At 46.9% G+C, this 14,925-nt stretch overlaps 1 protein-coding gene across 1 annotated transcript; it reads left to right on the plus strand.

Moving 5' to 3' along the window:
• Window positions 1-822: 822 nt before the first annotated feature.
• On the plus strand, window positions 823-14,558 carry SPRY4 (sprouty RTK signaling antagonist 4). Its single transcript, XM_033006288.2, has 2 exons — window positions 823-948; window positions 11,266-14,558. Exon 2 carries the CDS (start codon window positions 11,313-11,315, stop codon window positions 12,210-12,212), a length of 900 nt encoding a protein of 299 aa, XP_032862179.1. The 5' UTR covers window positions 823-948; window positions 11,266-11,312; the 3' UTR covers window positions 12,213-14,558.
• Window positions 14,559-14,925: the final 367 nt, after the last annotated feature.

A 14,925-nucleotide genomic window follows, 5' to 3' on the forward strand; every position in this document is an offset into this window, starting at 1 on the left:
GATTTACGTGTTGCACTGACGACACGGGGATACAACGACGGCTTCTGCTCCCGTTTCCAGTCGGACCCCGGCAGCCAGAGGCAGAAGCTGCAACGCGAGTGGGGGGACGCGGCGGGGGCGCGGGGAGACGAAGCCGAACGCGACCGGAAAAATCATTCCTCTCCTCCCGCTGCGTGCGCGGCCGCGCACCCCAAAAATGGGGCTCCCCAAAACCTCCGGCCGCGCGTACTCCATTGCCCCCCCGGCCCCCTCGCAGCCGTACCCGCACACGGCAGCCCAACACTCCCCGTATGTGCCCCCCTCCCCCCCCCCACCCCCCAGCGCGCTGCGGCCGCCCGGGGCCGGGAGGGTGCTGCGGAAGGGGGCGGGACGGACACACACCAGTTCTGCCCGGGGGCTGGGGGCATCCTCACGGCTGCCCCCCCCGCTAACAGCCGCGCTTGGAGGTGTAGGGGCAGGGCGAGCCCGGAGAAGATGGGGGGGTCCGGGGGGCGGGGGCCCGGTTCTGTTCCCCCCGCGGTGACGGCCGCAGTTACCTCCAGCCCCAGACTGGGAGGGTTAGGGGGGGCGCAGTGCATGCGCAGCTGGCGCCTGCCCTCCATTCATAAAAAAAAAAAAGGGGAAAAAAAAAAAAGCGCGAGCCGTATCCGTCCTCCGCAACTCGCACCACGTTCCGCTCTAGCCCCCCATTCATAAAGGCAGCCGAGCATGCGCGGTGGCGCCCCGGTGCCCACCCATTCATAGAGTCGGGAGGCCGCGCATGCGCAGGTGGGGGCGCTGCCCTCCCATTCATAAAATAGCCATTTTCCCAGGCAGCGGCGGGCGCAGCTGACAGCGCCGCGCTCCAGGTCTCTGCCCGCAGCTCCCGCCGGGATCTGCCCGGCCCCGGCCCCGCGGATTTAGGATTAACTCGCCTGTGGAGAGATGGTCGTAGCTGAATTATTTAAAGTAAGTGCGAGATCTGCGTTTGCGAGCAAACGTTACATGTTTTTAAGTAGGAAAAGGAAAAAAAAAAAAAATAAAGCCTGCTTCCCGAGGGAAGATCTTGCGCTCTTTCTGGATGTATTTGTCTAGTCCCTTAAAGATCATTGATCATAGACATATTCCTGACTATGACTTTTCTAACAGCAGTCGTCTATAATTATCTATAGTGGATAACTGCCTGGTGCTTCATAACCCAAAGGAGACTTTGCCTTCTGAAGGAATATCCTGTTTCTTGCAGAATTTGTGTCTGTGTCTCTTATTTATACCTCTTTTCTGTGTTCTTTCATCAACATCTGCATCTGCTGTACGTATATGGCAGGCAGGTTTACACCATACTTGCGTCAGGTTTATTTACAGGGCTTTTATAACAGAATAAAGCTGTTCTTTCTGTTGATGGGATGTCCTCTCCTTCATGCCTTCTTCCTTCCCCAAAAAAGGAGCATAAATATATGGTCACCTGGGCTGACAAATAAGAATTGAATATTTCTTGCTCTGGGATATGCAAACTGATTACACGCATTTCCTCTCTTTTCCAAAGCCTTATGTCTTGTTAGTGTCAAGTAGTTCTGAGCTGTCTCCATAATAGGACACTTCAGACATCAGCTACTGGTGTGTCAGATCTTTCCTGAATGACCTTTGCTCTTTAGCATTTTATTTCATACTACTGTCTTTTTTTTTTAATCTCAGTACCTTATTCCATCATTGTTCTATTCCCTGTCTTGCTGTGCACTCGGTTGTTTCAGTTTTAAATCTGTTTGGATTTATGTATTTTAAAGGCTAGATAGGTAATAAAAATGTGTACCTAGAATCATTTCATAAAGGTATATGAAATGTGTTATATATGGAGGAAAAACCTGTCTTGGCTGCTCTTCTCTACCAACTGCGTAGCAAAGCTAAGCCAGGATTTTATTTTGTGGTACCAGTCCTGGCGTCACAGGAGAAAGACAAGCCTAGAGACGACATGTTCTGAAAATTCATTATCAGAGGGGGAATGGAAAAAACAGAAAGGGGCATATAAAAGGCACAAAGGTCTTAGAGGAAAGCAGGACTAGAAATGCAGAGCTTGGAAATGGCAATGCAAGTCAATATCAGCATTCATCACAGGGGGAAAAGGCTTCACTCTTTCTTCAAGTGACCAAGGGTCTGATTTCTTGATTTGAATCTTTTGTGGCCCCAAGTTTTTCCCTAAAGGGTGAAGGAGAGAAAGAAAGAGAGAAGAAAAAGCATCCCTGAATTATTCAGAGTAGAAAAGGCACGTTCTCGATTCTTTAAAACTTCTTCAGATGCTACCTTTCTTCCATACCATGCTAAGGATACAGTATAGCAAAAATCAGCTCAGGAATAGCTGTTTAATTAGGTAAAGAGAAACGCAGCTTTTCCAATATTAAGGGTTCCCCCTTCTCTCTTTATTTTGGGTTAAAGAATAAAGCTACAATTTGTGCATGGAATCACAATGATCCTGATGACTAGCTTCCCCCTTCTCCATATAAAAATGAATGATAGCAGGAGGAGGGGTTGTTCTCAGTTATTGGAACCCCACTGGGGATGTCTCATTGATAAATGTGCCATTTTCCATGGGCTACTGTGTTTTCTGTTGCTAGAAGGGACTCTATATTGATATTATAAAATTAAAAGGACTATTTCTGAATACTGCAGTCCTTTTGAAATTCTCCATGAGGCATGTGCAGGGGAGAAATTATTTGTTCTCCTTCTGAAACAGCAAAACAAAAGCTGTTTTCATGGAATCATGACTAATTCCCAAATCATACTGGGAAATGCAACATCTCAAAAAGCAATCTCCCCCTCCCCCCAAAAAGCCTGTTATCAGGCTTCAGTGAAATAAAATTCACAACCCTTGCAACACTCCAGCAGTAATTAATTCACAGTTCTGATAGTTTTCCAAATATTAACCGGAAAAGCAACAAATTCATTAATCATATTGTTATAAAATTTTCAAAATTCAGCCCAGTACTTAAAACTGCCTTTTTATAGGCAAGCAGTTGCACAAGTATTGTTTGTTTTTTATTCTTTTTAGATGCAATACAAGGTATTTCCTCAAGAAAATTAAAAATCCTTCTGATATGGTTATTATTTAGTACCATTATCTTAATAGATCATATCTGAGCTTAGTTTTCTGGCCTTAAAATAAATGTTCTTATCCAATAAAAAGCCTTGACTAAGAAATTTGAGTCCCTAGAGATCTGAACATTAGTGGGCCAAAATGTGCTTTATTCACTCGCACCATAGGAACAGGCTTTAGCTGGACAGAGACAGCTTCTTGGAAGTCTACAGGTCTCATTTCCCAGCTTCTGAATTTCCACGCTCTGGCAAGAATTTAGTGTCTCGTTTTAAAAATGGCAGGTTTCCCTAATAAGCTTTCTAATTTTTTTCCTTATTACTCGTAGAGAAAATTCTAGCTGTCCTTAGATAGATAAGGCTGCTAAGGAAAGGAAGAAAAAGAAGGAATATCAATATTTTGTTAATATTAGTACACACTTTATGGAAAAGAGTGCCTTTTTTTTTTTCTTTTTTAAAGCATTTACAGCTTGACTCAAAATTCAGACAGCCTAACTCCGTCTTAATGGACTCCAACACTATGTATTATTCTTAATCACACATTAAAAACACGTGCTTACTTGAAAGGTCTCCTTTAACTTCAAGCATCATCTTCCCTCATTAAAAGCTTTTACAGAGCCTTTTGACTTCCAGCGACAGTGGCCCTTGGGGCTACTGGGAGCTCTGGACCAGAGGATGCCAGTAACACCAAACAAAGGCGATGATGGCAGACCTGGTCGCCTCCTCGCCAGCTGCTCCTCCGCCGGGGCTCGGGGCAGCCAGTCCTTCATCCATCCCTCCCAATTGCTTGGGTGGAAGCGAGCCCCGGGGCAGCAGCACCCTGCCCGGTCCCCACACCCGCCCCGCTGGGTGCACGTACCCTATGAAGCCTTACAGAGCTTCCCTTTTTCGAGCGCTTTTTGATAACAAGGCTGGCTCTTGTACCACATACCCCAGCTTCAATTTCAGCTCACATCCCGGGTGCTTCCCCGGAGGGAAGAGCCGTGAAGGGGTGGTGAGCCCCAGCGCTGCACCACAGCCAGCAAGGCCGGGTTTGTACCCTCACCCAAAGCACAGGAGGCGGCTGTGATCAACGCTTTCTAGATAAGGTTTTTCTAGACTCTGTAACCAAACCACCAGAGGAGAGAGAATAGTCACGATTGTCCTAAAAGCAGTGATAAATCAGAGGAATTTTGCATTGGTTACCATCAGTTCTGAACAGTGTTGACGTTCACAGGCCTTGAAATATATGCCTGCCCCTGACAGTATACTGCTTCAAAGTATATTGTTTTCAATTCTGATAATTTCTTTGTATTCGGACTTATCTGTAAAGATTCTGTTGCTTTTTTTGTTTTATTCCTGTTGCCCTATTGTTTCAGAAATTCACATGTCCCATATAGCAAAGAAAATAAGCAAATTTCTGCAGTACATTTACTGTCACTCTTGCTACCCATATGTTAATCTTAACAAGGGGATTGTCACATCTCTTTCAGAGGCTGTAATTCAGCTTTTGCATGTGTCATAGTAACCAAGAGGAGGTGTGATCCAGCTGCTGGGTGACAAGATTCAGTGGTCTCTGGTCTGTCCCCTCACCATCACTGACCCAGAGCAAAACTCTAGGCAAGTTCAGGCCTTCCCACGGGCATCAGTCAGGGCTTGGCCTTCCATCTCCCTGTGGGCATTTTTCCTGTCCCTTTTTCTTCACAAAAGCTTGTGATGTTTCAATACTTGGAAAATTCTTGGCAACCTGTGGTGAAAATGCTCACTGAAAAACTCAAGTTTGCTTTACTCTGCTTATGGTAAGATGGCAGAAGGCGGCTCTTTCCATATCATTACTCTCCATCCCACCTAGTACCATTAGAGCCATTACAGATGTCCTTGAGCTGGCTACTGCCACCACAACAATGGGCAGGTCCAGGCTGGAGAGGGGCCACCAGCAACGTTACACAACATGCACAGGACAATCCAGCACCAGCCATCCCAGGAGGAGGCTTGGTTTGCTGAGGCAAACGGCTCTGCCCTCCCACTGGTGCTGTTCAGACACGGAAAGGACACGCTTCTCATGAGGTGTAATTAAGGTGTAATTCATTAGAACAAGATAACGTGACCCTTGCTCTGGTATGTGCAGCTTACAAAGGACAGAAGGAGTTATTGGTGGCTACATTATTTCTCTGACCATTCTGGTGGTCTCTCTATTAGCAAACACAAGCCAAGCAGTGCATTTGGGACTTTCCTTTTCTATGACATTTAAGGCTGAGTCCAAATGTTTGCACCTCAGCATCTCATGTTGAAGTTTTCTGCATCTTTCAGAAACGGGCTGGGCAAAACTGGGGTACCTTGTGCCCAGTCATGAGTGGGCAGGAGGTGGGTTGTGGGAGCACGTTTTCCCATTTTCCTGTTGACTTCACTGGGACTGGGGGCACTGCAGAGTCATCAGAGTCACACCAGAGCTTCCCAGGGCTGGGTTTTGCAGGACCCAATTCTGGACTGAAGTCCCTTATTGTCATTATTCTTTTGTTACTGCACACATCTAAAATGATGTGGAACAAGTGAGAAAGAACTTATTAAAATTATTAACTAATAGGTAACTGAGACTGTTATAAACATTATCTATTTCTACACTCATTAGATATTTAAGTCAGGTTCCATTTTGTTTTTCAGTAGCTGGAAGATAATTTATCCAACTCCACTTTGAAAATAAAGATACTAGAACCTTATTGCTTCAAAAGCTGTTCTGATGACATTAATGAGAATGAGCTTTCCCCGGGGTTTATACGACTTCCTCACAGAATGGGCTACAAGGATGTAGCTTTCTATAGAATGCTATAGGCAAGTCCAAAATCCTATTAAAACATAAGATCACTTTTGTTTTAATTTCATATGACTAAAAACCTTACAAAACTTTTGAGTCTGAAATAATACCAAAACACTTTAAAGTAACAGTTGGTTTCCTACAGCTTTAGGACTTGTAATTACCCAGTACGATAGTAATTTTAAATTGGCAACATCTTGATGAAGAGATGAAACAAGCACTGCAGCACATTTATGAACTTGACTTTTGAATCCAATTTTACTCCCTTGGAAGGAAGTGTATTTTGACTTGAAAATTGTATGTGGTGAGCAACCATAGTCCCTGGATGGCATGGGGGAAGAGAAATTTTCTCTACATGGGACTTGGTTGACATGTCTGCTTTGAAAAGAACCTCATTGTTTCACCTACCTATAAAGAATGAAAAAAATCCCAATGTAAGAACATACTCGTGAATTTTTCTTCCTGTTGTCTACTTTCAGAAAATTGCCTGTACAATTGCAATCAGTGAATTTGTACCTATGTTAATGCTATAATATATCTGTAATTACTGATAATCAAAGATTATCAAATTTTGCTTACAAGTGTGCTGTACAGCATTTTTTCTCAATTAAAATCGAATTTACAGTCATGCTGGATTAGCGCAGTGGACAACAAAGGCACTGCATAAAGTTTCATAGCTTTGGCAAAGTTATGGGGCTTAAGTATCTTAAATCTCCTACTTTATTATGATCTGTTCTTCTATTTTTCTTTGTTTTAATCTATGATTTTCTTTAAATGATCCATTTTGTTATATTAAATCTGTTGAATTTGAGCAATTAATTCCATATCTGCAAGTAGTACCCAGCTGCCCTTGCTGGAAAGAGAAGGCCTGTTCACAACACCGGCATGACAAACTTCAGTCCTTTCTCATCACAGCAGATGAGCCCTATGAGCAAAAACGTTCTTTCTTAGGGGGGTTGACATTTGCAGCTCATCTCCAGTATCCATCCCCTTCTCGGTGAGCCAGGCTGGCTGCCACAGGCAGCCTCGGGCTCTGTTAAAGGGAGGAAGCAGGGGGAAGATGGGCAGCTCAGCCCATTGTTTCTTGCCTTCCCTCCCAACCGTAGCAGCTCCTGTGTGTCACACCACTTCTACCCAGGGCTGCTTCAGACACACAGTGGCCAGTTCCATGTGCCAGATGCTGAATTAGGTCACCTCGGCATCTGAGCCAACCGCAGCAACTACCAGACACTGTTGACCACTCTGAATCCCCACCTTGCTCACCTGCCCAGGCCTTCAGAGCCAAGGCAAGAGCCCCAAGTCACACTCCTGCAGCTCTTGTCCTTTTTCAAGGTCTTAAGTTCTGCCAGGTCACCCCAAACATGAATTTTCACTGGGGATGTGGCTGGGACAGAAGCTGTACTTTCTAAAATACCAGCGTTGTCTGTGCTGACGAGCACCCTGTGTGCAGGAAGGTTCCCGGTGGGGATGTGAAGGACAGGGTGTCCTGCTTCTGGAGTGGGAATGAGCCTTCCTGCTGCTGAGCGGACATCTTACCAGATGCTCCTGTAAATAATCATGAGGTATCCTTATATCTGCCTGCAAACTGACTGCTTTTCAAAGGATGACTTGCTTGTATTGTTCCAGTCATCCTGGAACAGTTTCAGACTGGTTGCAGCTGCATTTTTTTTCCCCTCTGGGGAACACATCAACCAGAAAAGGTTATGATGTCTTGGAGAATATTTCAAGGAAGTCACCAGGATCCATGCACGTAGCCAGGCAGGCACACCTCAGCCACAAGACTTCATGGGAGCAGTCTGGCTTCTTGACTTGCTTCTGACCCAACACAAGTCCTTAACCTGAGAACTTGACTGGATTCCTCTTCTTAATCATGAGAGATGGAGTGCTGTGTATGTACACAGTGCCCTTTGCTGAAATCTTTCTTTTCGTGGGACGCTGACATAAAGCTTAAAGCAGAAACAGCTCAGGGAATGATGTGCTCAAGGCACGTACTAACGGAAGCACACAGACCAAAAAACTGAAGTAACCACACCATAAAATATCATAATTGTTGTCACCTGGGCAGATCCCACTGGAGGAGAGCCTCCTTGCAGAACAAACGCCATCCAACTCGTTCTCTCGTCCAGCACTTGAGATGTTTGACCTGGATCTGTCACCAGCAATCTTACTGCAGTGCTGAAACTTCTGGCGACAAGACCATCAAGCAGCAATGTAGTCAGGGTCCTTGGAAAATTCTATAAATAGCAGAAATTTATGTCTCTTAAAAGTAGATTGAAAGGTGAGAGCAGTTAACTGCGGAAACCCTCTGCTCAGGAGTGAGAAGGCAGGGCAGAAGTTGAAGGACCATGTGTAGCACTAGCACCCAAAACTGGTAGGGTGTGTATCTATGGTGTTTTAAAGGTGATCTTCAGCAAGAGAGACACTGTGTCCAGAGTAGGGGTCTGAAAGTGCAGAGACCTGGGTCTTATTTGGCTGTTTTCACTCCAGAGGTTTTATCCAAGTAGATCCTGTGCCCAAATATCTGCAGGGTCTTTGAGTTTCCCATGTCAGGGCTTCCATTCCCCTTGCTCTGCAGAAATAGCTTGCCCATCAGAACGGCATTTTGAAACAGTATTATGAAGAAAAAAGATGATGAATAATTTTCAATGTTAACTATCCTAAATTGTGGTGTTTAGGCCAGGGTTTATTTCCTTTTTGTGATAGCTAACTCCAAAATCCTAATTAGCATTATCTCAGTTAAGCCATCTTTAAGATCTGCCTGCATATGGCCATGTCTTTTTACCAGGGGTTTGGGTGGTTTAGAGTGCCTGTGGCTATAACCCTCCACCAAATTAATCCGATGACATAACGTCCGTGTGATGTCATCGCTAGTTCTGGACCGTGGCAGGCTCTGTGACTACAGAGTTAATGCAAAGCCTAAATGCCAGCTCCCGGGTGCTGCTCCTGTGCTGGGGGGGGGGGGGACGAGGGGCTCCCCGGGCGGTGCCACCATCGATGCCGAATGTCCCCAATGTGTCCCCCCCCGGCCCCGAGCTGCCACCTTGGGGAGAATCGGTGTCAGCCCAGCCTCCGCCGCGGCGGGTGCTGCCGAAGGGCGAAGCAGCTCCACTCCCCACACGTGCTGCCCCACGGTGCACCCCAAAGTCAGTAATGCTCCACGGATCCAGTCTAAACCTACCGTGAAGGGACCAGGCTCTGGAGACTCGGTGACAAGTGGGAGCGAGTTTGGGCCAGAGCGCAGAGCCCCGTGCTAGAGGTTTATTTAAAAAGTAAGGAGAGGCAGCACTGCCAGTGACATGAAGGAGCAGACACACAGGCTTGTGCCACCATTTCCTCCAGCTACCTTCCATCTAATAGCAGCTCTGCTGCACTTACTCTTGGCAGCCAAAACAGCTGCATCTCTCTCCTTAAAAAAATAACCAACAAAACTATAAAAAAAAAAACCAACCCACCTGTGAAATCAAAGTCTTCCTGCAAACATAACACCTAGCCAATACAGAATTGACTGTTTTGCTAAACTCTGACTTGCAGCAAGTGCTTTTTATATCATGACACTGGATTCTGATGTACAGAAGAAAATCAAATTTTCTTCTCTCTGTATGCCCCATAGTTGTCAAAATCATTGCTTCTTTTTGTTTTTTAACATACAGTAAATAGGAATAGATGCTTTAAAAACTCTTGTTTCTCAAGTCAGGATGTCAATGAGCTATGAATAATGAAACAGAAAAAAACTGAATGGCTAAGACCCAGCAGAGATTTTTACCGGATGAAGAGGAACAGCGTCAGGACTGCGTTACAATAATGGTCATTTCTGCTGGATAAAGCACTTCTCCCCCGCTGCCGGTGCCACGGGCGGCAGGAGCCCGGCGGGCAGAGGCACCGTGTGCCGCCGCTCCTGGCGTCAGCCCCTCTCGCCTCGAGCTCGGGAGAACTGGCAGATTTTCAGCCCCTCAGATGCCAAGTGACCTATCAAAGCAACGATTTACAAATATAATAGTGGACTCTAGTGACATTTTTCAGTGGGTAAAAACGCACTTCCAGTTCTCCTTCCAAAAATGCATAATTAGTTCATGCTCCAATTTTTGTAGCGTTGTGTTAAATTTCGGGGGGATGTGCTTTTGCAGGAGAGGTGTACATTTACTCACACATATGTATTTCTCATGTGTGACTTGGTTGTAATCGGATGCAGTTTTTTCCTGACTTTTTTTCAGACTGCTGTAATACTAAAATCTTTCATGCTGTTGGAAGAGGTTAATTTGTTTGTCTGAACACAAACAACTGGCAATGCCTTAAGCGGTTCACTATTTCCTTTTTCTTGATACCAGAAGCTTTCTCTCCCTTCCCCCCCCCACCCCGCAACTTGCTCCAAAGCTTTACTCACCGCTTCTTTAAACTGATCTCCAACATTATATTATTTATGAATAAAGGTCACCCCGTGAGGAAATGGCACATCTACTAGAAAACAATGTGCACTTTCTAAATTTGAACCAAGTCGTTTCCGTTCTTTGATTTAAGTTTAGTTACTTCCTGTGGTTTCTTGTCCTACGCCGCTGCTGAATCTTTGGATCGACTCCAGGATAAATTGCACTCTTTCAATGAAATTAGAAACTGCAGCAATAGACGGCTTAGCCAGTATAGCTAGTAAACAGCACTTAAGCTAAATATTAGCCTACTTAGTGTTTTGAAGAGGAGTGCCTAATTGCCTGCGCGAGGTGATGCGTGAACCTGAGCCGCATGTGTGCCCCCCCTGAGCTGCACCCACCCGCCCGCCCCCAGCCCGGGCTGCAGCCGGACGAGCTGCAGAGCAAGAGCTGTCGCCTCGCGGGGCCGAAAGTCACCCTCAACCCCCGTGGGGACAGGACACTTCCACCCCAAAGCAGGGCCACCCGCCCGCAGGCGCGTTCTGGGTTAGCGGGGACGAGTGCTCAGCCCCGTGCTCCCCAGCACCTTTGTACCGGGCCAGCGCTCCGGCCAGCCACAATTTGGCATCAGTTTTTTTAGGGATGAGGGTCAACCGGAGGAAACCTCCCCCGCCTCCCAAACTTCAGATAAGTCATTTTGAGCGGTTTGCTGACAGAAATACACGTGAATATGTGCCGGTAACGCTAAGATGTGCTTCCCCTCAAGTAAAAATGATGAACAGGCACTTCAGGAGCCTGCAGTAACGGCAGCCCTGCCAGGACTGGGGGAGCTATATATGGCCAAGGTTAGGGAGAGGAACACGGTAGCAAAGGAGGAGTGAGGCACTTTACACCAGGGCAACTGTTCTCGGATGCAGGTTTACCTTGTAAGACCTTCTGCATAATAACCAGCCTCAGCAAAGAGCCCTGTTTGGTCTAGGGTTGCAGGGTAACTCAATAACAACGCGCTCTTTCTCTCCCCCACCCCTTTTCTTTCTCCTTTCCTTCCCCCAGGATACTTAAGAGCAATTTTTTCCACTGTTAATCAGACTGCTTTACCAATGGAGCCCCGGATCCCCCACAACATCACTGTTGTCCCCAACTCTGTGATGGTCCAGCCCTTACTGGACAGTCGGATCCCCTATGGGCGGCTGCAGCACCCGCTCACCATCCTGCCGATTGACCAAATGAAGACAACTCACATCGAGAATGATTACACCGACAACCCCACCGCTTCCCAGCTGGCGGCCCAGAAGCACCCCCGGGGCTCCCATGAACTGGTCTTGACCAACCAGCACCTGCAGCGGTGTGAGCAGGATGTCACCCACCCCTGGATTTCGTTCAGCGGGCGCCCCAGCTCCATCAGCAGCAGCAGCAGCACGTCTTCAGACCAAAGGCTCTTGGACCACATGGCCCCGGCGCCCGTGGCGGAGCAGTCCTCCCCCAGAGCCGTTCGCATCCAGCCCAAGGTGATTAACTGCAAACCCCTGGACCTGAAGGGACCTGTGTCTCAGGAACTGGACAAGCACTTTCTGCTGTGCGAAGCCTGTGGGAAATGCAAGTGTAAGGAGTGCGCGCTGCCCCGGACTCTGCCTTCGTGCTGGGTGTGCAACCAGGAGTGTCTCTGCTCGGCCCAGAACCTGGTCAACTACTCCACCTGCATGTGTCTCGTCAAGGGCGTCTTCTACCACTGCACCAATGAGGACGACGAGGGCACGTGTGCCGACCACCCCTGCTCCTGCTCCCACTCCAACTGCTGTGCCCGCTGGTCCTTCATGGGTGCCCTCTCCCTGGTGCTCCCTTGCTTGCTCTGCTACCTGCCAGCCACCGGCTGCGTCAAGCTGTCCCAGAGATGCTACGACCAAGTGAGCCGGCCCGGATGCAGATGCAAAAACACAAACAGTGTCATTTGCAAGGCGTTGCCAGAGAGCAAAGGAAGCAGGCCAGAAAAGCCCTTTTGATGGTTTGGGAGGATGGGGACTGGGAGGACGCTCCACGGAGGGGGGTGGCATTGGCTCTTTTTAATAACCTGTGTTCTGAGGATAACGTTAGCCTTTTGCCTTCGGAGAAAGCAGAAGCAACTATTTCCACAAACTGAAGCACTTTGGGCTATTCAGGGTTTTGGAACTGGTCAGAATTTAAATAGATGGGGCCAAAGGAGGAATCTTAATAATGTCGAGTGAAGGCTGAAAACCTATGTATATCATGAAGTACAGCTGCTTAAAAACTCCTGGTTCGGAGGGATGGCTGCTCACCACGCCTGCACGCCACAAGAACCATTAACTGCTCGCTTGGCAGGCATGGCCGCACAAGCAATACCCATTCCCAGCTGCAAAAAGCTGCATTGGATTCGTATTCAGGGCGGGCTTCTTGTTTTCGCTTTCCTTCCAAACTCTGATTTGCTACCAGCAGCCAGTTGAAGGTGACAGGTTCACTCCCTGCGCCCTCCTTCCCCACCTGCACCCCATTAGAAGGGCCAGTTGCACACAAAGTACATGTTTCTCAAAAGCTTTCTGTGTCCCTCAAAGATTTTGAATCAGAAGTAAAGATACAGGTCATATGTTGAAGGGTCTTTTAACGTTTAGGCACATCGCTTTCTCTGAACCCACCTGGCCACACTGATTTGGACCTTCTTGTTAAAGCAAGATGGTAACAGGGTTGCTCCCTCCCCAGGAAGAATAGCGGCAGGATGTGTTCGGGCAGTTGTATCAACATCATGTCCTTCTGCCTGTAAGCTGATCCGTAGCATCAGGTTTCACTCAGTGGAATATTAATTTTACATCAACAGTACAAACCCGTGCCAGAAGGATGTTGGTTGAATCCCATTTCCCCAGCACGTATGCTTGCTCCCCCAGTGCTGGGGCGAAGGGGATCTTAACTCACGCCACAAAGTGAAGACGTTCAGTGTTTCTCTAAACCTCTTAAGTTAAGAAGTCACAAAAAACCTAAGTGTAAAATACACCTAGGTGTATTTTTATAGAGATATCAATCCAGTACCTCCTCTCCTGGAACAAGCTCTTCTTTGCTCATTAAATAATAAGATTTCTAATATTTTTGTCTTGGGGATGAATGGCATTTGCTTGAAGTACAGCCCATTCCCCCCATCTCTATTGCTGCTGTTTGACTTTTGCCTCCTCTGTACAAAAGTGTGTCTTTTTAAGTGTAGAGAATGCTTTTAATGTTTATTTTAGTGTTAACAAACATTAGGGAAATCCAGGGGAAGGAAGAGAGTGTACTTAAGAATGTGCCCATGGTTTTCAGTAGGTGACTATCATTGGCTTTATCCATGCACTCATCCTAGGGCCGGTTCTGCATTCCCTTAAGATGCAGTAACCCCTTAAGATGCAGTAACCCCTTTCTCTTGACAACTACAAGGTGCTAAATAAAAATCTTTGTCCAAACATGCAACACTGTAATAAGTAGGTAGGTACTTGTTGCATGCAGAAAACTGATCTAGTCTCTCCATTTTTTTTTTTTTTTTAATTAGAGGAAATTTCCTCAGTAAATGCACAGCAGTGACAGTGAAATGTCATCTCTAATTAGACAAGCAATAGGCAGAGCTCATGTAGCATTTCCAGGAATCCCATTTGCTTGGTTGCAATACAGTTGCTGCGTAGGGGTTGGCAGGAACGTACTGATGGGACCTCTGGTGTCTGTTGTTTTCAGAATTCATTTAACCTGGATGACTTGGGGTTTAGTTAAGCTTAACTGTAGATATTTATTGAATGGGGAATTTAAAAAACAACACCACACTTTCTATATTTATAACATTTGCTAGCGTGTATATAAGTCATAGAAAAAGGGATACTACGTCTGTCACCAGATACCAATTCCTATAGTTTATCCTCATGTTGACCATATGGGGACACCAGAAAGAAGGAAGCAGGGGGGATCCAGAGCTGTATTTATTATCTTGCACAAATTGGAAGGGAAAAGATAAAAGGAAAACCAGCCCCAAACTAGCTGAACTGTTGGTTGAATGTATAAGGTATTGTATTTAATAAGAAATCATTTTCCTAAGATGCGAACAGGCTAGAAAACACAGCGGGAGAGGTGTTTACCTGCTGCCCTCCTCTATTGGGACCATACGTATCCAAACGGCCTCCACCTATGGTTGTTTTGCCTTTTTTGACCCTCTGTCCCTGGCTGTTCCCGGGAGATCTGTGCTAAACATCAGCGATAGCAAAGCCCGGGGCACAGATGCATGGTCCTTGCGAGCAAATACAACGCTGGAGTGGTCGCTGCCGTGCCAATCTACACTCATGTATATACACCCAGCAATCCCAAATGGATTTACTTTCATTGTACATAGTTGTAAACTATTTCTCTGTTGGTTTCTTTTAATATATAAATCCTGCTATGGTGTAAGCTCATCCCACGCTGGAAGACTGAAGCGTTAGCGGGGGAATATAGCAGAGCCACCTTCCCCTCTTCTCCCCGGCCTCCAGGTCCTGGGACAGGTTTGGGGTCCGCCGAAGCGGGGGCTCTGCCGGCAGCGCTGCGCTGGCAGAGGGTACGGCACCGGTCAACCACGTCTTCGTTCCCTTCCCCCCCACCCCCCTTTAAGGTACTCGGGTCTCCTGCCACCCCTGAGACGTACCAGGCAGCCCTGGCAGCTCTGCCCACCCTCCCCGCAGACTCGGGGGTCCCCCACCCCACCCCCGGCCAACGGAG

The sequence above is a fragment of the Tyto alba genome, unplaced genomic scaffold (genome assembly GCF_018691265.1).
Source record: "Tyto alba isolate M040663 unplaced genomic scaffold, T.alba_DEE_v4.0 Super-Scaffold_17, whole genome shotgun sequence".
Lineage (NCBI taxonomy): Eukaryota > Metazoa > Chordata > Aves > Strigiformes > Tytonidae > Tyto > Tyto alba.

Coding starts and splice junctions, on each gene's coding strand:
- SPRY4 (XM_033006288.2), top strand. CDS start 11,313: ATGGAGCCCCGGATCCCCCACAACATCACTGTTGTCCCCAACTCTGTG.